Source organism: Passer domesticus, chromosome 7 (assembly GCF_036417665.1).
Source record: "Passer domesticus isolate bPasDom1 chromosome 7, bPasDom1.hap1, whole genome shotgun sequence".
NCBI classification, from domain to species: domain Eukaryota; kingdom Metazoa; phylum Chordata; class Aves; order Passeriformes; family Passeridae; genus Passer; species Passer domesticus.
Genome location: NC_087480.1, coordinates 41,922,024 through 41,948,152, shown reverse-complemented (window position 1 = coordinate 41,948,152; position 26,129 = coordinate 41,922,024). Strand labels below are relative to the sequence as shown.

The 26,129-nt window shown below is 41.4% G+C and overlaps 1 protein-coding gene and 1 long non-coding RNA gene across 5 annotated transcripts in view; one reads left to right on the top strand and one right to left on the bottom strand.

Moving 5' to 3' along the window:
• The window catches only part of VAV3 (vav guanine nucleotide exchange factor 3), a 146,002-nt gene extending 129,578 nt beyond the window's left edge, over positions 1-16,424 (bottom strand). For 2 of the 4 annotated variants that reach the window (XM_064428028.1, XM_064428030.1), the window contains exons 1-2: positions 16,144-16,424; positions 10,046-10,093 (exon numbers count right to left, since the gene is read on the bottom strand). In XM_064428028.1, the coding sequence (XP_064284098.1) occupies positions 10,046-10,093; positions 16,144-16,347 (252 nt within the window). In that variant the 5' untranslated portion in view covers positions 16,348-16,424. The remainder of the gene's footprint in view (positions 1-10,045; positions 10,094-16,143) is intronic. The other 2 variants (XM_064428029.1, XM_064428031.1) reach the window with 1 other exon arrangement.
• An 8,460-nt stretch (positions 16,425-24,884) lies between these two features.
• Positions 24,885-25,848, top strand: LOC135304134 (uncharacterized). The gene is made up of 2 exons (XR_010365577.1): positions 24,885-25,097; positions 25,221-25,848. It is a non-coding gene; the product is annotated as an uncharacterized LOC135304134 (long non-coding RNA).
• Positions 25,849-26,129: the final 281 nt, after the last annotated feature.

Here is a 26,129-nt window from a genome sequence, read left to right as displayed (position 1 = left end):
GAGCACCAGTGAGAAGTCTGCATTACTGAACAATACTATGTGCTGAGTCTTAAGATACTAATACCTTATTTTTCTACAATCCAATTAAGAAAACTGTTCTTAAATAACCATAACATAGATGGTTGTTTCAAACAACTCATAAACAACATGAAGGCAGGTTCAGTAGAAAGCCCAATGTAATTGTGACAAGATCTGTTGCTCAGTCTTCAGCAGGTAAAGTCCAGGGGAGACCATAAAAACCACACAGGAAAGCTGCCTTTTCAACAAGAGAGCAGCATGAAGCCCAAGATGCAGAGCAGTGTCTCCCCTGAGCCCCAAGCCTCAGATGCCACGATGCCTAGACCCTTCAGCAGTGCAAAAGGCCCCCAGCCACACTGACAGAGCTTTACTGCTACTGTATCTTGGCAGGTCCTGTGATTTAGACTGCAAAAATGGGTGCTGATGGAGGCCAGGAGTAGCTGTTCACAGCACAGGGCAGAAGATCAAAGTCACACTTCAATAACCACCCAGGGCACCCTGCCACCAGTACCTTGTCAAATACAAGTACCTTGCCACCAGATGTTTCCACTCTCTTGCTGCACAATCACCTTGGGAAGGGAACTACAGAACATTGCACCAAAATAATATTTTTAGTTATTGAAGTACAACATGCTTGGAGTTTTGGCACATTATTCCAAGTGCCCGTAGACAAACTGTGTTAAGGATCGTTTTGAAGTGAAGAACTCATCCCAGTCTTTATGCTACTGACTCACAGGAGAATTACTTCAGAACACTGCACACATTATTGGTGACTTCATGAAAAGCAAATTTCTTGAAGCATTTTAAAAGCACCTGTAAAAGGTATTCCTCATTCCTGAAAGAAGGGCTGTGTAAATAACTGTTAGTTTCATGCTTGTATTTTCATTTCTCTTAAATTTACAAGAGACATAGACAAGAGTGCCAGAAAAACTAATCTACCAAGGCAACCTGAGAGCCACTAACTTGGGAAGTCCTCATTCTCTGTTGGTCTTCTGAACTTAGTGAAGAGAGCTGGATCCTGTTTTATTCATAAAATTAATCCTATTAAAATGTAAGATGCTCATGGCATGTAGAATTAGTTAAATATTTAGTAATTTAGCAGTGGTGTGTGATAGCACAACGCAATTTAAGTTGGTTGTATAAATACATCCCTGTCGTCTTACACAGCATCATCAATAACATTCAGTTTAAAGAGGAACACCAAAATCACAGCAAGATACTGGCTACTTACACAAAGCTACATAAAAACCAACAGTGACTCCTGTCATGGCTAAAAATTTCTGCATGAGCAGTAACCCATAACTGGTTTTGGCACTGATGCATGCATAAAGGAAAACATACAACCTAATATAGGGACAAGGAAAGCATCTGCCTGCAAGCTGTAGGCAAATATTGTTTTTAACCTGTTATCCAAAAGAGCACATACAGAAGCAGTACAAGCAGCTGCTGGAACATACTTCCAGCCCTCTGCACAAGCATCAGCTTACTAATTGCCTAACAGAACATCGCTTCAACACAAATGGTTCCTTAGGTGGTTTTTATAAATAACATACTGAATGCCAACACTGGATGTAAACATTGGAGCTAAGCTGCAAGAATGTCTAGATTTTGTCTAGAAAACCTCATTTTATGTCTGGTTTTATTTACTATTGTTTTGTTCTACAGACTAATCAGCTAAATAAAATGAAATCTAAATAAAACACAGTATGATCCTGGATTGGTGACTATCATCTAAAAGGCATAATAGCTTATTGAGACAAGATTAGAAAGAGAAACAAAATCAATATATATGCAATTTGTAACTGGGAATTTATAACAATGACAGCTCTTTCTCTGCCTCTCTATGGAGATGGTTCTCAGCACTGGAGAAGCAACAATAGTGATTTTCAGAAAAATGGACACGACAACACTGCAAGGCTGATTCTTGCCTTTAAGTCAGATAAGCACAATAGCAGCAAGGAGTCCATGTAGCAGAAAACTAACTTGTTTGATTTGTTGCAAGACGATACTTTAGCATGAACAACTAGACAGAAAAAAATATTCAGCAACAGCCTTTTAATAGATCAGAATAAGTGAGGTTATGTGAAACAAGGACAGGAGAGTAATTAGGCAAAACAATTAGAATAGACCCTTGCAACTAATTTTCCAGCTATAGGAAATATTTTTATTCAGATCCTATTCACTTTTTTCAGAAACAAGCATTTTTCCATTTGTGACAATAACAGGCCACTTCTTAATATGTGTTCTTAAAAAACCCCAGAAATCAGTATACAGTAATTACTTGACCTAGTCAGTCTAATTATTAAACTCTTGCACTGCTACTTATTTCTAAATGAAACCACAAGAGCAGCTATGTGGGTACGTTCTTTAGCGAGGACTGGAAACTCACAAGTCTGTGACTCACTGTTCCGCTGCAAACAGCTGTGCCACACACAACTGACCCAAGTGAGCCTCTGAACATGACTCACAGCTCTACCAAAATCTGTCCAGATCTGCCACCAGCAAGAGGCCACCCCATCAGGACACGAGCACCTCCACACAAATTCTTGACAAACTCTCCCACGGCCTCTCTGCTCAAGTGTTCCCACCTGCTTCGAGTCTCCTCAGGGCAGTGAGGAGCCCTCTCCCTCTCTCTGAAGGAGACACAAGGTACCCACACTTCTGCTAAGGGCCTGTCAGGTGCACACCCTGCCATCAATGAACACAACCTGAAGTTTGTACGAGTCTGCTCACTGTAATTCACAGGGAAAATGACTCTTGAAGAATGGCAAGGGGACCAATAAACTGTGGTTCAAATGACATTCCCTTTTCAATACCAATATGCCTTACCACTCAAGGGTATTTCTGATTAATTTTTTTGACAACTGCAGAGAACTAGCAAAAAGTAAATTGTCCCATTTCCTTATCTGTCAAAACAAGTCGTGTTACTGTCTGCTAAATGTGGTAATTTCTTGTTTGCAATAGAGGACACTCAAGAACATGCATAGAAAATCCAAAGACATCCTGACAGAACAATATGGAAATCACTTCTTTTTCTCAGTGATTACTGTTATGAAAACGTGAAAGTTTCTATTTAAAAAAAAATCCTACCCATTTCAAAGCCAGTACAGGGACAAAAAACCACCACACACAAATTATTGGCTTATGGGTCCCTCACAGTGAAATCTACAAGCAATCAAGATCCCTAGTTTATTTTCCATTGGGGACACTAATAATTGTCAAGAAAATACAGAGAAATTAGAATGGTTGAAAAAGATGATTAAACTAGAGTAGAACAAATTTTAAAAGGCATTTCCCTAGTCATTCTCACAATTACATACAGTAAGGAAAGTTAAAGGAGGCATAAAAGGGGAGGCTACACTTTGCAATGCAAACCTTGATGAGGAAAGCATGATAGAAAATGAAGCAAAAGCCACTTCCTCACAGCAGCATGTTTCAGTTCTGAAAAGGTATCTGAGGCAAATTATTTACAAGTTATGAAAGATCCAATATCAAAGTAAAAAAATCACTGACCTGGATTAAGACCCAATATTAAAGTACAGAAGTCACTGACCTGGATTAAGTTCTCATCAGTATCTCATTGTGAAACAAATAGTTTAAAGCTGCTCTAGTACTCCAAATTCTATGAAACCATAACACCAGCTAGCATAAAGGGATGAGTATGACAATTACTGTTCAAATGCATATTCTCCATTAAACCAAGAAACTGCATGAAAAAAATTGTATTTAGTCCCATGAGAAGCTTTAAAAAAATAACTAACAAATGGTAACATTGAACTGCTTCAGCCTCAATTGGAGAAATAGCATGAACAAACCAAGACAAAAGGTGCACATTTACAGAACAGTTACTGGACATTGATGTCTTGACCTTCTTGAGCTATCACTGACAGCACATCCACTTCCATGGGATAACCAGCTGGGCATCACCACTTTCCTGCCTGCAACTTCCTTGAAGAAGTTGCAGGCCTATGAAGACTGTGCCCATCCACAGAGAGCACACAAGCAAAATTGCAGAAACCAGAAGAAACAAACTATTCACTATGAAGGTAAGCCCTCAGGGACATCATTGTGTAGCAGCCTGTATCCCACAATTCAGATACTCAGTGTAGTGGTTGTCTCACTTTGAATGTAAATAGTGAGTCTGGGAAGCAAAATTATAATTATGATGTCTATCAGCCTCTGAAGAGTGAGTGGAACTCACTGGAAAGACACAGAAACCACTGAGACTGATGTCCAGCACAAAGGAGATGCAGGATGAACATGCTGGCTAGCAGGACTGGCTATTTCTGCCTTGCAAGCAACCTTGAAAATCAATCTGAGAAGTGGTTAAAAATAACTACCATTCCCATCCCCACCTGCTCCTCAGGACACAGCCACAGAATAATATTGCTTAAGCACTGGAGCAGTGGCATAAATCTGCAGAGGTTGGTGACAAGGGCAGGAATCAAGTGCTTCTGCCTTTGAAAATAACAAGTTTCCAGTCTGATTCACCCTGCAGGCTGCCAGCACTAGCTGCCATCATTCCACCAGAGTGATCTGCCCAGTCACCTGGAGCAAAGCAGCAAAACAATTTTGGGAACCCTGTCATATATGTTGCAAAGCTCTGACCGCAACAGAGATGCAGCAGAAACTTTTAAAATAACAGGTGAAAGCAAAGCAATCATCATTTACCAGAAGTAGTCACTGAAAGGCAATTTAAAATAGCCCAACATGAGATTGCTGGTCAAGCGCTGTGTGGTCCCTTGAATCCCATTTTCACTGGTCCTAAAAGCATAATTTCCATCAGAGCCTTCATGCCCAACATCCACACAGCTTCCGGAGGAGATGCGCTCTTACCCATGTAGGAAACAGATTTCAGACAACCTGCAGAGGAATGAAGCCAACAGGAACAGCAGAGACAACAGGGAAGGGGAAACAGTTGAACGGAAGAAAGAGCATCAGAAATGAAGTGAAGGAGGAAACACATGTACTGGCAGGAAAAGAAAATACAGGTGGGAGGGGAAGGCAAATGTTGAAGGTGAAAGTAATACAGACCAGTTTGAGCACACAAGCACAAACAAGCTGCAGAACAGATGAGGCAAAATAAATTAGAATTATAGACAAAGAAAGGTGGGGAAAATAGTAATTTTTATAACTCCAGAATCATCACAGCAGTATTAAACACAGAGCAGTCTGGGTTTCTGAGAGGTGACATCAAGCCACCTGAGTCAAGATAGAAAAATGTGAGAAACAGGGAAGATTGGAAAAAGGTTGTCACTAGCAGACCCATCATGAAAATGAAATATTCTACAGAAACCCTAACATGTAAAATTCTGCTATTCTTTCAAATAAAGATGAAAAGCATTTTAAGTTCTTTAAACTTTAACACGAAACACTAGATTTTGAGGTCAAACTCTAATACTCACCAGCACAAAACAAAACAAAAAAAAACCCTGAATACTATCCCATTTCTTTTCCAAATACTTTTAAAAACATCTTCCAAGAATGGCATTTTCAGGGCTAACTTTGCTGCTGGACTGCTTCATCGCAAATTTTAGATTAGACACAAGATTAGATGGAATCATTTGTTTCTCACTGGAATTAAATGATACGTAACTTAGGAGTTATTTCCAAACCTAAACATTTAGCAAAATATATTTGTGGTTCTGCATTTTGGGCCTCAGATTTGGACAAGCACTTTTTAAAAGCCATTCCATTGCATGGAAATGGACACAGGTTCTGCGCCAGAAGGAACAAGTCCTTAATTAATATAACAACTACCTTTACAATGCCTACACAGACAAACCCCACCAAGACAGCACTTTCACCCCAAAAAAGAACATCTAAGCCTTTCTTTGCTGCTAAGCAGAGGCCACATGCACTCACAATTACTGTAATACTAGTGATGGAAGGATCCACCCCTCAGGCTTAGTTCTAGTGAGGTATGCTAAGAGACAGTGTTACATAATACATTTGCCCTCTTGTTTCAGGACTTTTTAATTAGTTGTTGTTTTCCTATGTTTCTCCCATTGGTCATGGCAAATAATTAATAATTTCTTTTGTTTCAATCACGTATTTTTTTTTACTTCATAGCAGGTATTTTTAACACTAGAGAATAATTCACATTACATTAATATTGCTAGAGCCTGTGCTCTTGAAATAACACGATGCACTATGGGGCTTCCAAGCTACAAAAAACCTACATTCTCAGAAAAGAGAAAGCAGATAGCTTAAATTAAGCAGATTCCCCAGGGGTCTATGAATCTGAGCAATTATAGCTGCAAAGACATACAAATTTGAAATACCTTCCAGTGTGCTTCTCAGGAGCTTCTCATGAAGTGCAGCCCACCCTGTAGCCAGCACAGCTCAGCTATCCCTACATCCACACTCTCCCTTCACTCTCTGCATTAACAGATAAATGTCCCAGGCAAAGTCTTTCATCTCGACTAATCATTGCACCAGGGTCTTCAGCAGAAAGGGAAACTATAGGGCTAGGACACAACTATAGAGGCATTCCGATAGGATTACAGGAGTCACTTCCACAGAGCTTCATAAAACCTGCACCAGCACAGTACCAGTAGCTACCAGCACCTTCTGAGGCACAGTCCTTCTAACTAACAATATTGCTTGAAGGCATCATTGAAAACAATCGGGGAGTTAAACCTCAGCTTTACAAAGAGTGCCATCTGTTCAGCACACTTGCAGTGAAACCAGCGGCCTCAGCACAATCCACAGAGAAGATGCATCACCATATTCAGTGCTGCCAACCACAAATGCAAACTGAATGAACACAGACCCTGAATAACTTTCTCATGACTACTTGTAGTGATTAACATCAAGGCACAGTGGTGGGAAAATGCGGACTGCCCTCTGTGATGGAGAAAAAGAAGATCAGGACAGGCAGAAATCAAAACAAAACGGCTCAACTTAACCCTACTTGACTCCCATAAAACCTCAGGACATGACACACCTGTTAAAGACCACTTAAAATTTTAACATGTTCTGCACTTTTAAAAATGCTCTGAGAATTCAGACAAACCAAATACTTCTGCTAAGACGACACACACACATCCCAAACAAGCCCTCTGGGGTATGGACCAAAAATAATTGTTACTTTACTTCACATCAAGCACTCAAAAAGCCAAGTGAGATCCATACACCAAAAAAAAAGAAAAAAAAAAAAAAAAAGGAAAAAAAAAGGAAAGTGGGAAATCAGAGCTCAGCAGGATTTTTTCAACAATGTTTAAAAATAAGAGAAGAGAATGTGATCCAACCTGACACGCTGCATCACTTAGTGCACACATGCGGAGGGTAAACCATTAAAAGAAAATGAAACCTAAATATTTCCGGACACAACTTCACACAATTTAGCAAAACTGGTACTAGAGTGAAATGCAAAATTTGAGCCACAAAGTAGGATGAAGAGGCTTTTAAAATAGCTGCCTCAAAATAAGTTAGCTTTTAAAAGCTTGGCAGAAATCCCTTTCCAACCAACCACACATCAACTCACCATAAGCCCAAAGGCAGCAGCCTGCAAGGGCACTTGAGGGAGTCTCTTTCTATTTTGAGAGTGAGAGATGCTGCAGGCAATAGCAATAATTTTAACATTCTCTCTAGTGTTCTCTCCTACACTACATTTTTTTCCAGGAAAAAGAAATTTGAATCTTGATCTAAATCCTACAGAGCTAAGTGGGATTAAAGAGTGTTCACATCAAGTTACAATTCACAGGGTAGCACTATGACATCACCATACCTCCATCCAGAAACAGCTAAAATATGAGGGGACATTAGTGTGGAGAAAGTGTGGTCCTCCATCTGCCTTTAACCTTCTCCGTGCTGGAATCAGACATCCTTATTCATACATCCTGAGCAATTCAGAGGGGAAAATGGCCCTCATGGCCTTTTATTGGCTGACAAAAGGCATCACTGCTACATGAGGCAGTGGTTGGTGGGAATTTGAAGTCACTCACTGAAGCACATAAGTACAATTTAAATTTTGGCTGCTAACATACAAGCCGAGCACAAGGAATTATACAAGCTATGATGATGCTATAATTACTACAGTATCTAAGTTTTAAGTGTATACAAGCAAAATAACATGTTCATTTCTTAAAGCATCAAATTTCCTGCACAACAGTGAAGTCAGACTGCTTTGACAATTAACATTAAGAGCTGAGCTCTAATCATTCTATTTCAGTTGACTCTCAGGCTTCGTTCCCTGTAGAAACAGTGTGAATAAAGGAACAAGCAATGGTACAAAACATCCTAAGCATGGATTAAACAGCACATACCATCATACAACTCAGAAACAAATAGGTAAATTTGATGGCACTAAGGATTAAAGGGTATATCTAAGGATTTTGGAAATACAAATCATCTTGTTCTGCTAAGCTTTACCAGTTAAAAATATGCTTTAAAAATGCCTTGCTTTGTTGGGTGGTTTTGGTTTGGGTTGGTTGGAGGCTTTTTCAGAAAATATTTGATTACAGCAACATTGTGCAATGTGTTTTCTGTGTTTTTTGGTGGCGCTTTTTTTTGTTGCCTTTTTTGGGTTTTTTGTTTGTTTTGGTTTGGGTTTTGTTATTTGTTTGTTTCCACAAGGCAATCATACTATAATCTCTATATGATTTAAAATAAGTTTCAGGACTAGAATGAGGAAAAAAAGTAAGTACAGAGAGACTAACTGAATACCTATTAACCAATTATAAAATAAAATTCTGAATGAAAATAAAGGCCAAAAATATTTTGGATTGTAATGTGAGACATCTGAACTATACCTGCTAGGTCTGCAAGAGCATTTTAAACAAGACATGAGTGGCTTTTATACAAATTGCTACAATACCTCCATAGTATGCAATTTGTGTCTAATATTTCATGTTATGAATATACAAAGAAACAAATATCCTACTAATAGTCCTTCAGTGTTTCATGTTACCAAGACGTTCACTACTGACATTTAGTATAGGATGACAGAAAGGGTTATTGACCCATATTTTTCCAGAAGATATATTCTCACTTGACAATGTGGTGAACTGAACCCAATAGCATCCACTGAGCTTTGAGAGAACATCTTTCTCTTAAATATAAAAATTCAAAGATGTCAGTTCAGATTGCATTTTACACATCATAAGTCTTAGCAAAGAGCTGGTATTTCACAATGCCTCAAGTCTTAAACACCACTTGTCAAAGCAAAATAAGAGGAAAGAAAAGGTAGCTCCAGGTGACGCCAAGTACACTAAAAAGCGTAGGGGAAGAAATTAATAGCCATTTTATAAATTGCACATCAATTCATACTTCTCTGTGAAACTGAATTTTTGAAATACTGAAATAATAGAATGCTATGAAGTATTATGGAATGAGATGGAAGTACCACAATGCTATTTCACAGCAACAGAAAGCAGAGAAAAAAATCAAAGGTTTCTGATGGGGGATTTTGTTCCGTTTGGTCCTTAAAGAACTAGAGGTACAATTTTAGTATTGTAGGAACAAGTTCAAAAACTAGCCCCTCTATATAAAGCAAAACTTAAAGAAGATTAAACTGTCAGTGATCTAATAGAACAATACATATTCCTCTGTACTCAGACACCCACACAATCAGGGCACGAGCCAGGACTCCCCTCCTGCTCCAGGCGGTGACTCGGTGACACACTCGGTGACACACTCGGGTCTGGAGAGTTGCTGCCCTCTCCCCCAGCATGTGGCAGCACACAGAGGGGAGCACACCCCAGTGGCTTTCCTGGGCAGCCACACACACTGCCCTATTCCTCTCGGGGTCAGCTGCTGGTCTGGGAGCCAACATTACCTCAGCAAAGGGTGTCCTCTATTTCAGCAAGATCAAACCATGCTCTGGAAACCCTTTGTGCCCGTGCCTCTCACCAGCCAGCCAGCTGCTGCTCCCAGTTAACCCTGCTCCCCAGCACCCAGACCAGTGAAAGCCAGGCTCAGCTATGCCAGCTCCCTGCTGGCATGGCCAGGATGGATGCACCACCACCCTGCAGGGTCTGCCCCCCACCCCTAGCAGCTGCCTTGAAGCCCTTTCTCTCCTTACCCTCTGTATTTCCTTCTTTACAGCTATGACTTCATCAACTCTTTTGACCTTCAAAGGAGAGCGGAAAGAGATGCATGTGAGAAATCCAAGACCCTCTATCTCCCAATGCACAAACTGTACTGCTGTTTTTTGCTAACCCAGCCTGATGTGCAGAGCTGCAGCCTGGCAAATAACCTCCTGCACCTCACAGGCCTAAGGCAGCAGGTTACAACAGAGACTGGCATGCCATCATTGATAAAGCCATTATCCATTATCATTAAAGAATAACACAGCATATCCAGATTGGTTTTTTGCACTTATCTTGCGATCAATTTCAAAATTCTTAAGTGTCTTGCTTGCTGATACCCTTTTCAAACCAGCTTCCTAACCTCTTATGACCATTCTCTGTAGTTAATATTGTTTCCCTTGATTATATCCTCCTACTTTTCATATACATAGCTCTCTTCTTTAACCCTTCTGATTAGCATCTTTTCATAAGCAGTCCTTCAATTTGCCACTATCACAGGTCTCTCACTTTTGTCAGAAAAGGCTCAGAAAAAAACTTGGCTTTTCCCACATGACACAGCAGCATGCCATACACAGACATTAATTTATATCATCCACTGCTGGCAGATGCTACAGCCTCTGTGAGAAACCAGCACAAATATTTTTTTCTATTAATGCATTACATAGCTGTCAGCACACCAAAATTTTGTGCAGAAGGGAACATTCGAGACATCTCTTGGCAAGATGCATATGCTGCATTTAATAACTGTACAATAAACATAGCATGTAAAATAAGCTTTACCATAGAGTACAACTACAGTTTTCCCTTCCCCCTGACAAAAAAAGAATCAATTAAAATCATTACATCAGTTTTCAAGAGCTATTTTCTTCACCTTCTTAAGGTAGGAAGAATTACCTAGAAAAACCAGGTCACTACTTTTTCATCAGTCTTTCCTTCGAACAGAACAGAGGTCATATTAAGGTTTTGCTTTAAACAAATACTTATTCAAAATATTTTATCAAGTCCAACACATACAAGATATGCATATGTACACATAACTTACACATGTATAAATACACCTTTTCTGGATAATAAATCTTATGGCAAATATAGTTTTCATTCAAATGAATCATGGAAATAAATGTAGTGAAGATGCTAAGTGGACCAAAGCACCAGCAAGTAAGTAAAGAGATTTAAAACATTTGAAAAGTTTAGAAATATTTTTCAAACAACTGAATTCTTTTAGATGTATGTGAATATACAGTAAGATTCAAAGAATTCAAGAGTTAAATACATCTCTTGTTTCTACACTGACAAAAACTGAACCAGATTCTAAATCTGTGTTCAAGCCCAAGAAGTTTTACATTTAGATAAATACAGTTTTTCTCAAACTGTCACAGCACACCCACCTGCAGGGAGCTCACAGAGGGGTTGCACACTCGGGGCAGGAGATCAGGGTGGTCAGCTGGGGGAATGGGGAAGCTCCAAGCCAAAGGCAGTAGCAGAGGAAACAGGGAGGCTTGTCTCACTCAGCACACCCACATCCTGAGACTACCTGACACCACCGGAATCAAGAAAAATAAACTCCTGCACAAAAGCCCTGTCACCGCACCAAAATACGACATGAATGACAAGATAACCAACTTCCTTTGGACAATATGGTCACACCAAAAAAGTAACTCCCTAAAATTAGAAAGTATTTGAACTTTTAAGACTAAGTGAGGGGTATTTTATTTTTATTAGAATAATAGGAAATAGTTGTTTTTAATATTTAATCTCTGTCAGCATCCCCTTTAGGTAAACTCCCATGGCACTATTGCATTAAGTGCTGTTTTCCTGTTTAGCAATCTCTCACGAGTTAACTAAATGCCTTGCAAAAACCATTTCAAAACTAGCTTGCAAAGTATTAAAGCTAAAAGATAAGCATTAAACAGATGACATCTTCTGCAAATCCATCATAATCCATTGGTTTAGGTTTTACATTTCTGGTGATAAATTACTTAAATTCTTGTCTGATGATGATTAAATATTAGGATTAGTACTTTCTGTTATGGATCACTTCTATTTTTATTACTTTCACCAGCCTGCATTGCCAAGAGGCAGCATCTGAGGCAAGTGAGTGACTACAGTGAACAGCTCTGAAGACACAGACACTGATCTCCATCCTCTGCCTCACTGTCACCAGGGACTGATGCTTCACTTCAAGGGAACCCTGCAACACACCAGTGCAGTCACACCTCCTTTACTCATTTAGCAAATTCCCTTTTCTAGCTCCATCCCCAGCAGCTAGTGTTGAAGTGTTTGGTGCCTGCAATAACACCACTTCCACAACACTGAGTCAGGCAGGCTCCCCTACAGTTAAAGGCCAAAAGGTATTACTTGATCCATCTCTTACATTCCCTTGTCTGATGGCACACACAGGTTGAAGTAACTCAAATTGTTAGCTCGTGGGAGTTCAAACAGCAAAGTGAGTTTGAGCCTTGACACAAGAGTTCTTAATAGAACCAACATTTTCCTGTTCTGTTCAAAGTGGAAAAAATCCTGGACATACATGCCCCTGAACCTGAATTTCCAACCTCATACAAAGCCCACGTGTAATTATTCACAGGGGACCTCACACAAAGACACACCAGCTTCTCAGACAGGAGCCCCACAGCACTGAGCTCGCAATCCAGAAGAGAAAGGCTCAATGCTGCTTAGCTTTTATATATGCAAGGTTTATACTTTTAATATCAGAGGCTCACTTTCTGGAAAGTGTAACTGACTGAATCAGCTTCTGTTCTTCAAAGGACAACTTCCACTAATCAAATATACATATTTTCATAAAGAAACAGTAATGCAGATGAAAACAGACAGCATTCAAAAGGTTCAAACCCTAATGTTTTACACCCTAAAGCCACTGAGACACTTCTCTTGTACAGGCATTACCTCCAAAAAGGTAAAGGGGCAGAATCCACAGATCTCAAACACATAAAACAGCCCACCCATGAGAACAGCTGTAGTGCAAGGTGCATGGCTGGTGATGGGACAAGGCCCCATACCAGCCAGCCTAAAAAACAGACCCCATGCCATCTGGTCAAGCACATTTCTGCTGCAATGCTGAGCATCAATCTCAGTTTCTGCTCCTGCCCCAGCAAAGCAACAGTGCTCCACCAAAAGCAGCATCTGGCACTGCAGCATCAGCCACAATCCCTCTGCACGTTTGATGTGGCTTATAAAGGGTTACCAAGGGCTACCAGGCAAAGCATCACTGATGTGTGACCTGTCGCATTTATTCTGAAAAAATAAATATGTAACAAAACAGAAAAGACTTGATACTTCCATCAGACAACTGACACCTACTCCTAGGTCTGCCTGAGGCACCACCTCTCACCTTCCTGCTCTTTGGAACTGCTGCATTTGTAAGTAGCCCCCAAGACACAAAAACTTGGTTCATAGAGAAAGGCCTGACAAACATCAACTGCAGTAAGAGACAAGGCCAAAATCAGTCTGCCCTCAATGAGGCCCATTCACAAAGCCTTCACCCACCCTTCTCAGTCTCTGTATGGATTAAGAGTGCCCTGACCCATTCTAAGACTTAGTGGAAGAAACCAACATCAGATCAGGGAGTACAGGAGCTGCAGGTCAGTTTCAGAAGATGAGGAATAAGGGCCATATGAAGTTCAAACAGCTCAGCAGTACAGGCACTGCAGCAGTTTCAGACAGACTCTGCAGTCAGTGACCAACATAATTCCCACCCTGCTCTGCCTCCAGTGCCTATAACCCATTACCCCACAAGGAAAGGTGAGCTAACTAGTGTTTCTACAAGACCCCAAGATCCTATGATACAGCAACTTCATGATCCAAATCCACTATGATGTAATACTAGTTTACTGACAAGTACTATTCTGACAAAACTCACAGCTTCAGGCACAACTCCAAGCAGATCTCACCAAGTGAGTAATCTTCAAGCCATTGAGACTTCTCCAGAAGTTATTGCTATGAGCTCTTTACAGTCTCAGCCACAAATTACAAGAAACTGGCAGAATGTCAATTTCAATAATTTTTGAAATTTACACTTGAGTGATCTTTTCCAGCAGAAAGGGTGTCCACTTTTCAAAAAACCCACAGAACCTCAGTAAAACCACTGAATCTTGAACTCGCAGAACACAAAGGTAACATTCCCAGTAAATTCAACACTACGTAGAGTAATCCATTATAGATTTTGATCCAACAACAGTTCCCTTTGTTTAAAGGCTAGAATCAGTGTAGGGCAGAGAAATGCACCACTGGAGAGAGTTGTCTGCAGCACTGTGGATGCAGGTACCTCAGGCATACAGCACACAATGAGACAACTCTTGTAAATAATCTACAGGATTACAATTATAATCCATAGTTCAAACATACTTAGAGAAATAAATATTAATCTTGATTCCCAAAACTGCTCTAACAATGAAGACAACAAAGCATTTTCATAACTTAAATTCAGTAGACAGAAGGAGACCACCAGAGTTTTAATTCATCAAAAATAAAGTAACAATGGTCCAGATAATCAACATTAATCTAGAATTCAAATTGATGCAATGAGTTGGCCATCTCAAAAATATCATGACGACACATTTCTAATTCATTAAATATATATATATACACACACACCAAGGCTCTGGTGTAGCAAGTGCTTAAAGTCTCAAGTTGTAAAGGTGCAGAGAAAAAGCTGAACTGGATTTCTGCCAGTGAGAGAAGCCCACCCTTTGTGCTCCATCACTCAGATGAAGTATTGCCTCTGCATATGCCATTCAAGCAAGCACTTGAGCTCTCAAGTACACAGAGATAGCCTTTGAACCATTCGCGTCTAGTGCAAGAGTCTCAGAGCTTTGACTCTGACTAGCTGAACTATGTTTTTCCTTTTTTCACTCTGAACTTCCAGGAAACGCTGCCTTGGCAGTAAGACATAGCTGCTAAAAGAAAGAATTAATAACAAATAAAATGACTGGGTTTGTAACCAAACATCGACAGAGACGTGGACAAAGTAGTATAATTCACTCCACTGCTTTTTGTTAACATCATAAACGCGAATGGCAATTTGTTACTATAAATCAAAAAGAGAACCACAACACTGAAATGTTACAGTGTATCTGTTTCTTAATGTTTTAAAACGCATGAGAGGCTCAGAAGTTAGTTTCCTTCCAAACAACATCTGCTTGGCTGCCACCATCTCTTCCGAGGCATAGGTGTGCACGAAGCAGTGACAGGAAGTCTAGTATATATAGTCTCTTCTTGAATTATTAATATAATCTTATCTTGATATCTGAAGCCAACTTTATGAGTCACAGTAACAAAAACGTCAGTCCAAACTAAAAATCGCATTTAAAACAGAGCAGAATCAGGAATTACACTTAGGCATTAAATAATGATTCCATTAGCCAATAATTTTTAAAAAATTAAAAATAGTACTACACAGGCAACCAGCTATCAAGATCACGATTTCTCGTTACTTATCAGCCCTCTCCATTCACCTCGCCACTGTAAGTCACAAAAGGTGGCAGGAGCAGCTGACTGGCGCTACCAGGGCTTCTTCACCCGCCGCTTCCACAGCCCCTGCCCTGCCTCCGCCGCTCCGGGCGGGCTCAGCTCCCCGGCCCCGCCGGCCCGGCGCTCTCCCTCGCCACCAACCTCCCAGGAGCAGCCAGAACCACCAGAAGCGAGAGGTCGTTTGATTTTTAGCCCGCTCCCATTAAACAGTAACGCACGCAGATGTTAAAATGGTGACCCTGGGACTACTGCGGGAACTTCTCCTTAGCACGGCCACCCCACGACGGGCCCGGGGTGCTCCAGCCCGAGCCCTCACGGAGTGTCGGGAACCGCCAGCCCGGCGCTCAGCTGCGCCCTGTCCCAGCGCCCGGCACGGGACGCAGGGAGCTCGGGCTGGACGGCACAACGCAGGGAAGGTGCCCGGCCAGGAGTGCCCCGGGTTCCGCTCACGCTCAGCGCCCTGCAGGCGCGGAGGCTCGGGCTGCAGACAGGCAGCGGCCCCGGGCGCATCCCGCTCCGCAGCCCGCGGGTCCCGCTCCGCCACAAGTCCCGGCAAAGACCCCGCGGGCAGCGGACAGGGGCTGGGGGGGAGCGGCCTCACCTGGGACATCTGAGGGCGCAGGTTGATCTCCTTGAGGTTGATGGAGTGGCTGCGGAGGTTGTTGAGCAGCTGGCAGAGCAGGACGCCGTCGCGCAGCGTCTGCGCCAGGTCGAAGACCTGGGCCGTGTCCCAGGTCACCCGGTGGTTGGGCGGCAGCACCTTGCAGCTGATCAGCCAGTGCCCGCACTGCTTCCAGGGCTCCATCCCCGCCACCGCGCCGCGATGCTGCGGCCGCGGCGGCCCCTGCTGCTCCTCCCGCCGCCGCCGCTGCCGCGGCCGGCCCGCCCCGCCCTGGGAGGCGGCTCCGGCAGCTCCCGCCGCCCCGCGCCCGCCCCGCACGGCACGGCCCAGCACGGCCCCGCTGGAGGGGGAGCCGCCGTCACCCAGCCGGCAGCTCTTGCGGGCGGCCCGTGAGGCTGCTCGCGTCGTGTGCCCGCCCGGTGATGGCACAAACAGCACCGGCGGCACGCAAGGCAGCTCTGACAGGCAGGTGTAGGCAGCGGCGCAGCGGCATCTTCTGTCTTCATGTCAGTCCTTTGTCCTTTCGCTAAGCGGAGCGCTCAGAAGAGGTTCAAGCAGAATGCTCTCAGCGACTTCTAGAAACGATAGAAAACACATCATGGCATGGCATTGTTTTCCCATCTGTTCTCCCCTAAAGTACTTCGCAATGACTTCAATTTAATTTGCACTTTAAATAATGTTTACAAATGTGTAATAACTTTCAACAAGCATTTAGACAAATTAAAATTAAAAAATACAAGTGGTTTAAAGTTACTGAGTGTGACCAACTCCATAACCAGACAACACAAACACCTAACAAAAAAAATCACATAAAAGGATACAAAAATTGGGGGTTTTTCTCTATTAAAACATGTTGGGGTTTTTTGTGGGTTTGTTTTTTGTTGTTTTTTTTTAAAACCAGAGAACTCTTTAAAAGTACTATTAACATTTATACTTTTAACACAACACAGTCCAGGGTGAGAAAGTCTTCCAAGAGCTAAACACTAACATGGTTATTCAAGATAGTCCACAACTATTGCTGGTTTCCACAACTCCTCAGTTAAAACCTTGACATTTATTGCTGTCTGAGCTCAGAATAATCTCACAAATCCTTTTAATAATCTCTGTAAGAATTAATACACACGTTATGGGAATTCATTTCAGAAACTGAGTCCTAGCAAGTGATTTGCATGTTCCAGTAAGGTCAATATGCTAATTCACTTTTTTCTTTCTCTAAATAGGCAGTATGTCTGCTATTCCAGGCATTTTCCTGAGCAGCCACTGGCTGCAGAACACGCCACAGGACAGCTCACCATTCTGCATTGCACGAACCAAAAAAGACAAAGAGAATCATGGCCCAAAATGTAGGCTCCAGCTCCATAATCTGTAACACCTGTGCCACTGCCCAGCAGGGATGGGATGAGACCTCGTTAGAAGGCACAAGTGCTGCTCAAGGTCATCTGGGAACGGCATTTGTTCCCACTCTTAAAGAAGGACAAAGTTGCAAACACCTGGCTTAGTTTTCAGCCCTCTGGATTCATTATCTGGGCTGGAAAACCAAAGAGGCTCCCGAGTCTGATCAGTGCAGAAGGAGCTGATGTGTCAAAGACATTTTAACAGAATGCAAACTCCAGTTAGCAGCAAGCAGTTCTGAATGAATCAAAACAGAGATCCTCATTCCAAAGGACTGGTGATCGTGCATCTGCATCTGAGCTTTAAATCTTTTAAATAATCTTACATGGGAGAGTGTGACATTAGGTTGAGTTGCTGCAGTAGTGCCCCCTTCCCAACAGGCCCCTCCTGCTCCGCGGCCACCTGGGCAGTCACAGCCACACAGCTCCCATTTCTCAGGAAAGGTGAACTTGCTGTTAAACAACCTCAACCCAAACACTGGACCGCCAGTAACAGGTTCGTCTGCCTCCTCAGACCAACATTTGGTTGTTTTATGCCTGAACAGCTGGAGGAGAGGGCAGGTTGCAACACAAACATGCTATCAAAGTATCAGACTGCTTGCAACCAGGCAGAATTAGAGAGAATTTCATTCCTAATTTAAAACAAAAGGGATTGAAACTAACAGTTTGCACTGTGATCATTTGGATATCAGCATCCCTCAAAATGAATGTAGAGCAGTTTGATCAAGACTACAATAAACACTTTCTCATAGAAAGATGTTTTTATCTGTGACTGAACTCAGATAAGTGAGTAGAATTGTGTGCCCACAAGCTATCCACTCTCAGGCTGACAACAACCATAACACTGAAGCAAATGAAGAAAGCGGAAAAGCAAAATAGATAAAAGAAAGAGAAAACCATCTTCACTACATTATCCACATTCCCACTTCAGCCGCCTCCAGCCAGGATTGGTGGCACAGCACCCTGAAAGGAACACAAACAGCTGGGATGCCTTTGCAGAGATACAGAAAAACAAGCACTGTTCTGATTCATAAATAGCAAGAAACACTTCAGGCTGGTTGCTCAAATTGATCTATTTTTTTTTTTTACATGGTTAATAGGAGCAATCCAACACTCCTAATCCAAAAATTTCATCCAAACAACAAGTATGCTTTAAAGGTGATGATTGAAGTTCTAAATAGCTGAAAAACATACACTGCAGTTTTAAATTGTTCCTAAGTCATAGGATGCTATAGCAGACTATTAGAACTAAATTTTACTGAAAATACACTGGTTTCTCTACTGTATCCCATGTAATTAACTGAGCAACATGCTTCCACATGGAGAAGAATCCATATAACCATAAAAATTCCATAAAAACAGTTCTCTACAAGGAATTACATCCTTGAAGAGAAGGGAAGAGGCAAATGGATTCAAAGCCAAAATTCATGATCAGCACAGTCTTGTAACAGTAGAAGGCAGAAATATTTGCACATTCACTTTCCTAGTCTCAAAGTACTCTTTAACAACCTTCTTCAGCCTCCTCCATTGTCCTCAGTCATTTACTGGAAGGGGTTGAACTTTTCTTTCAATCCTAAAATTTGTTTATGTTCAAAAGCTTTTTTTAAAAAAAGGCCCATGTAAAAGAAAGGGGAAAAGAAGGAAGGAGGGAGGAAGGGGGAAAAAAAGATCAAAAAGAAAAAAAGAAAAAAAGTCTATACCTCAAATATGAAGTACTTTAAAGGAAGATTTACTGGAAGATATGCTGGAAGTTCGTCCTCTTTCCATCCTGTTCTTCTCCCCATCCTGCACAGATGGATCTGGATTGAAAGAGGGGCTGATTTACAGCCACCTCAGTCCATCTTCCTTCCACTAGGCTTGATCTGGCATACAGATCTCAGCTTAGGTTTTCACAATTTTCAATGTAGATCACATACTTTATTTTTAACATATCAATAAGCCATTTCCTGATGCAGTATTTTCTTTGGATTTTCTATAAAGAAAACCTTTCATATATATATTCCCCCTTTCAAAACACTGTAAAGTAGCAACACAAAAACAAACAAAAAAATCTTCTTAAAAGAATAGCAAGCTTGAAGGAGAATTTTTTCCCCAAAAGGGGCACAAAACCCCTAGGTTTTGCATGTTTTTTTTCTTCTTCCAGGAGACAACTGTCTCCCCACTGGGGACATAATAACTTTGTTTCTTTACTTGTATCCTGTACTGCATCCTATGAAGGTGGCACTTCTCCAATTCTTTTCTTGTTGTTTTACTTAAAACAAACAAAACCAACCTACCTCAATTTGTTTAATAAGCTTTTGCAAGCTTCCTGAAATAATGACTTCCTGGTGTCACCACAGCTACTGTATTTAAACTACTTGTGTTTCTCATCTTGGGGAAAATGAATAAATGAAATACAACTAATAAGAAATCAACAACATATACACACATTCCCTTTCCTTCAGTTACTCTTGCAGATAAAATAGTGGCCATGAGCCCTAGGCACAAACCCAGTTTGTGCAAGGTACCAAACAAAGATAACAAAATGGTAGATCTCTTCCCAAAGAGAAGCTCCTCACTTCCTTTTCCTTCCTACTCCCTTTACCAATGCATTCATCAGTTCTGGTGCTGAAAGTTTTCCTGCCTTGTGATGGTTGCATTTGTAAATTCTACAGAAAGAGGGGCAAGCACAAGCAGAGAATTGTCCTCATTTGTGGGTACCAAAGGCCCACTGAAGTCTTGGCTGAGCCAGCCATGCTCAGGGCTCACATCCCAGTTAGACCCACTCAGTTACCTCATCTGCAAATGAAAACATGTAGTCTTGTGTCTTGGCCATTTCTATCTTCCTCACATTGGGATACCACTGCTCCTGGCCAGAAGCCTCCCTTGAGCCTCACTCCTTTCGGTTCCTGCCAAAAGGAAAGAGGCTCAAGCTCCTTTGGCTCCTGGATGGGAATAACAGGCAGGTGGCCATAGTCCAGGATTTCATAAGGAGCCAGCTTATCTTGCAGTGCAAGTAAATGAGGATAAGAGGGCTGACCAGAATTCTTCAGTAATTTCTGGCTGCTGCACATGAGTATCAGCATAGATCAAGATCTCCCAGATGCATCTGGCCGCATTCTATAGCTACACGCTCCAGTTTCAGAATTACTTTGGGAACTTTGCTGCAGAAAGTGAAAAAGCAGCACTATTTGATTCTTCTTAATAATTTGTTTCTGTTATTGTCTTACACTGCAATACCACCTGAATTTCAGCACAGCATTATGCTTTGCTTGAAATTAGTGTTTCAAGTTAGCATGTAAGAAGTAAAACAACTGACCTGAAATCTAAATGAAGCATTGAAAACAGAAGAAAAATTATAAAAAGGAAATAATAAAGTAAGATAATGTGTGGAGCTCAGTATTAAATTTAGTTTTCATTAAAAACTTGGAAGATACAGAGAAATTACTTGATATATCAATTTATAGGTAGTTATAAACTGAAAGGAATTCTAAACGCTATATACCAAACGAACACTAAGATACTGTTCTCAGCAAAAAATTGCCTGAACACAAAGTGCATCTGAGCATTTGAAGAATCAGTGTTGCTGCAAGGGAAGATCCATCCAGACCAGTCAATGTGAAAATAAGACATTAAACCAGTAAAAGAGCCTGCCTATCTCTAACAACTAATTACCAAATAATCATGTTAAGAGTTGAAGGCATTGGCTCACCTCTCCTGACAAAAACTGCTTTTTATTGAACTTAACAGAAATTTGTCCCATTTTACTGCGCAGAATCCTGTGCTGAATTCCTAAAACAGGATATTTGACTTCCAGAAGGCCAACTTTCAGCTTTGTAAAAACCACTCATAGAAAAGGAGAAAGCTGTTGATGTGCCACCTGTTTGTGCTGAAAAACAGGGAAGCCAGACTCAGGCAGCCACTCACCTCCTGCCAGAGGGAAGCCATAGCATTCATGATAAGGAAGCCAGTTATGGGCAGGCAAAAAAAAGAAATTGTGCTGTACAACTTTATGTATTTTAATCACAATATCAAAAAGACTTCCTAAGACTCCAAGCAACTTGATATAGTAAATAAATTAGTAGTCTTCCTCCTGTTTTTTACCCCTTTCCCCATTTCATCTCCATTTCTCATCTTCCACAGATTGTTTTCAACAGTCAGATGAAGATTTGAAGGCAAACCCAAATCAGATTACAGGATAGAAAAAATTCCCCTCTTTGCTCAAGACAGAAGGAAAATAGATGCTGACAAAAATAGTTTTGTGGTCTCAGCTGACAAGAAGGTGGTATTTTTATCAGAAGTCAAGGTGTTCAAGTGCATATAACCAAGATATGAAAAGCTAGAAACTGGCACAAGTAAACCCTAAAGCAAGGAAAATATTTTGGGGGGGGGGGGGGTGAGGCAGGTATGATTTTTCATAGTCTACTCAGTACCCAAAACCAAGAATCCAAAAAGGTTTTTCCCCCATGAAAAAAGAGATCAATTGCTGAAAGTGTGACACTTACAGGAAACACTGTGCACTGGATGAGGTCTGAATGTATAGAAAACCAAGAAAAAACTTCACATTAAAATAAAGAGTCTCTATCTACCTAAAGTTTGGGAATACTGAAAAGTCCTATTCATTAAATACCTACTCAAACAGTGAAAATATATGTGGAGTCATGTTTCTAACTCTATTACTATTAGAATATTTATTTTAAATTACTGCTATTAGGCAATTGAATTTTTCATATCCTGAAGGCACAATTTACTAGCAGCCTCTAGTCTCATGCTGTGTTAACTGCTAGAATAAATAGGGCAGTCACACAGAATCTCTGAGACACTGTTCCAGTTTTCCATTTACAATGTTAAATCTGTATTTACATACTTATCTAAGTTCAGTAAATAAAAGTTTCCTTTTATGCTTACAGTCAAAAATATTAATAATTTTTAACAACAGAACATTCAAATTTATTTTTAGAGAACTCAGCAGGCAAAATATTTCTAAACACTCAGTAGGCAGTGAAGCTTAATCCCTAAAGTTACCCATACTTGTCTCACCTCAAGAATAAAGAACATAAATATTTCAGAACATTCTGCTAACTACTTTTTTTCCACCTTTTATAAGTGAGTGTACCTGGTTATTGTTTGTCTAATGAGGCTGGGCCAACACTAGACTGCAAGATTTAAGAGATAAGGGGCTCTTTGTTCAGGCCATTGGGATTGAATTTGCAGCAACACGGACAGCCATGCTAAACAAGAGTATTATGGGCCAAGGAACCTTCACCTTCAGAAAAATAAACCATCACAAGCTCAGGACAGCAATCCTCAGATGTCCTCTGAATGTTGCATACTTCCATTTCTGCAGGCTCAGTTTTAGACACGGTGTGAAACCCCACTCCCCCAGGTACCAAGAACATTTATTCTGAAAAAAACCAAACACATCTCATCCTAAGTCTTGAATTTTACTGCCTAGAATCCCCACCTCAGTTGAGTCAGTGGTATCTATAGCTGCCAGTAACCTGGGTTATAAAGCTGTATATCCAATTCAGAGACCATGTTAATATGGCCAGTAGTGTCCTAAATCAACCACAGACAAAAATTATCCTCGGTCTTAAGATGTCACCTCCCATCCACTATGCTGATATCAAAACTTCCCCAGTCCTGGTTGACAAATATTGCTTCAGATAAAACTATCAAAGATAAAATAGAGATAAAACTATCAAACTGAAATAATTATTTAGAAACAAAAATATTGAAATTCAGATCTACTATATAGATTCATGTTAGAGATTAATTACCCTGCTCTCACTATATTAGAAATTGTGGCAGAAGTCTGTCTATTTAAGGCACTTGAGATTTACCCATCCTATGAAAATACCAAGCAGAGGGGCATGAGAAGTATGCCTCTCATTAACTGCCCCTCTTCCTGCTGCACTGGAAAGTGGACTTCACAATATGTGACTAAAAACAAAGAGCCACACTGAGAATTTTCTCAGGGGTTCGTTTTCAAGTATGTTATACCTTAAAAGATCATAAAACTGCTGTAGAGAAGAAAGAAGTTGCTTTGGTAGCAAGGTACATGTATAGCTTCTTAGGTTTCTGTGAGCTGAGGTCAGTGGTCCATATGGCAAAACCAAGTTGTAAAATTATTTCACCCTCTCCCTATTGTTCTTAAAAAGCTGTACCAGGACTAAAATAGGAGTGCAGGTCCATTACTGCCTGCAAAAAGTCCTACAGTTAACTGTGGCCTATCTATAAACTTGTTTTGTGTGCCGTGAGCCACCGTCTATCTCATCCTCAAGAACGTGAGGGATTGCCAGAAAAAAGCTCACTGAAGAAGTAAAAATATACTTCTGGAATGCAACAGCTAAGAAGCAATACTCTGTTAGGATGCAGGTTGTATTAAAGGCACAGTGAACACAAACACAGCTAGCCTTAGAGCTTGTGAAAGTAATATGGACTTCAGCAAGCCCCAGGTATAGCAGAGGCATCTGCTAAAAGACTGATCAAACAGGCAAAACTGAGAGAAAATTCAGTGTCCAAACATCACTTAACTTGCCTCTCATTTTTATTCTTCCATGTTTCCTGCAGTCAAACCTTCGTAAACCGCTGCAACTTGCACACAGGGTTCAACCAAAGGAAACAAAGCTGAAATTAAACCACCTATGTACCACATTGCACCACTTCCCCCACCCCGTGTTAAAGGCTATTTGACAAAACAGCCTGAAAATGTCGATACCCCAGACACAATTTTAATGACAATAAAGGCTTACACGACATCGGAAGGCTTCAGGTCCAAATTAGATAAACTAATGCAAAGTATGTTTTTTTGAGGAATAAAAACATGCCAGTAACAGAAAGACACAAGTATGACCAGCACAAATTAAATCCAAGCAAATCCTCTCAGCATGAACTGGAGCAGAATCTGATGCTGCAATCACAAAAAAGATACTTTCCCTTGCTCCAAGGGAGAGGTGTTCCTACCAATCCAGTTCCCAAATTGCTGTGTTATAGTGCCTCCTTCACTGGGTTTACAAATAGGATGTATAAACGCATGCAAGTGGAATTACAGATTTTGATTTGTTGGCTCTTACTTCTCTTGTTCCCAGGGGGTACCCAAGGGCAGATGAAGCGTGGGCAAGGACCAGACAAAAGCCTGGCAGCAGAGAAGCTATCCTGGCATGCAGTCCCTGGAGCAGGAGCAACGCTGAGCAGGCAGGAGGGCCGAGCCCCAGGCCGGCCACTAAGAAGCCCCGGGGGTATGCAGAACACCTAAGGAAGTGATGCAAGGCAAATCAATAGCCATTCCCAAAAACCAGTCTTTAGTCTCCCGGGAAACTAATGGTTCCCAGGTGTCTCAGCCAGAGCTTAACTGCTGGGGCACCCAGGTGTGCTAAACCAAACCTCCTCGAACACAATTAATGTGGCCATACCGAAGGCTCTGTTGGGTGTCTAAGTGAATACAAGATAGGTTAAACTTGTCTGAAAGCTGTTCTTGAAGTGTTTTGTCATTTGCAGGTTTCCTACAAATTTATCTGCCCTGCTAGTTTGTCAGCGTCATCCTCATATGGATATAAAGGGGTTTGGTTTTTTCCTCAAACATTTTATGTGTTATAAATGTAATAATGCAAGGATTTGTAGTGATCCAGAACCATGGAGAATGATAGGTACTACAGTGATAATCGATGCCTTTAATTCCACCAGCTGTGACATTCATTCCCTGCCGCTGGAGACAGCAGAACTATGGACAGCAGTCGCTCGGGAGCCCTTGCTTGCAGGTGGTGCATATGCAAAGAGTCTGCCATGAATCTGAAAAGGCATCTGAACAGAAGCACGTTTCAGCCACCCGGGTGGTGAAATGCGCTGTGTTTGAGCAGAGCTGATAAGGTGCAATTCAGCTGCTGTTTGGCTGGCTGAGTAAGCACTGCCTTGCATGGCAATGTCTGATAATGAGGTCCCAACCCGTAGCTCAGAATTCCAGCCCAGTCTGCAAGGATGAGAGAGAATTTACAAATCCACTAGCATAACAGGAAAGAATACAAAATGGATTTTAAAGGATACAAAAGTATATGCACAATGATATGCTTACAGTGTCCTTTTGCTCTACAATTAAAAATTAAATAAATATTTCCAATAGTATGACCCATCTACCACCATTTTCTCCAAAACGACAGTGTGACAAACATTGAGTTGTATAGATCTAAGCAAGTTCCCCTTCTAGATAAGAACAACACTGGAAATGTTTGGCATGGCCTTTCACCCCTTCTTGAGGAGGTGTCCTGTGGCACTCTCGGGTGGGAGCTGTGCAGCACAGCCCGCAGCCACCTGCTCATGTGCCCTGCAGGGCACAGCTCATCACCACTGTGCCAGCTCCAGCACAGCTTCCAGGGACAGGGTGCAGCAGGAGTCAGCCTCCACTTGTGCAGGATTGTATTCTGAAGACAGCCTCGACTTGTCTTGGCTTCCCACTGTGGGATGGCATTCCGAGTGAGGAAAGATTAGCCACCTGCAGAGCCATAGTGGCCCTTTGGATGTCACATTTCTCAACATTACGCTAAAATGCAGGACTGAAGAAGATGACAGTCCTCTGCAGCAACACTCACCACACAAGAG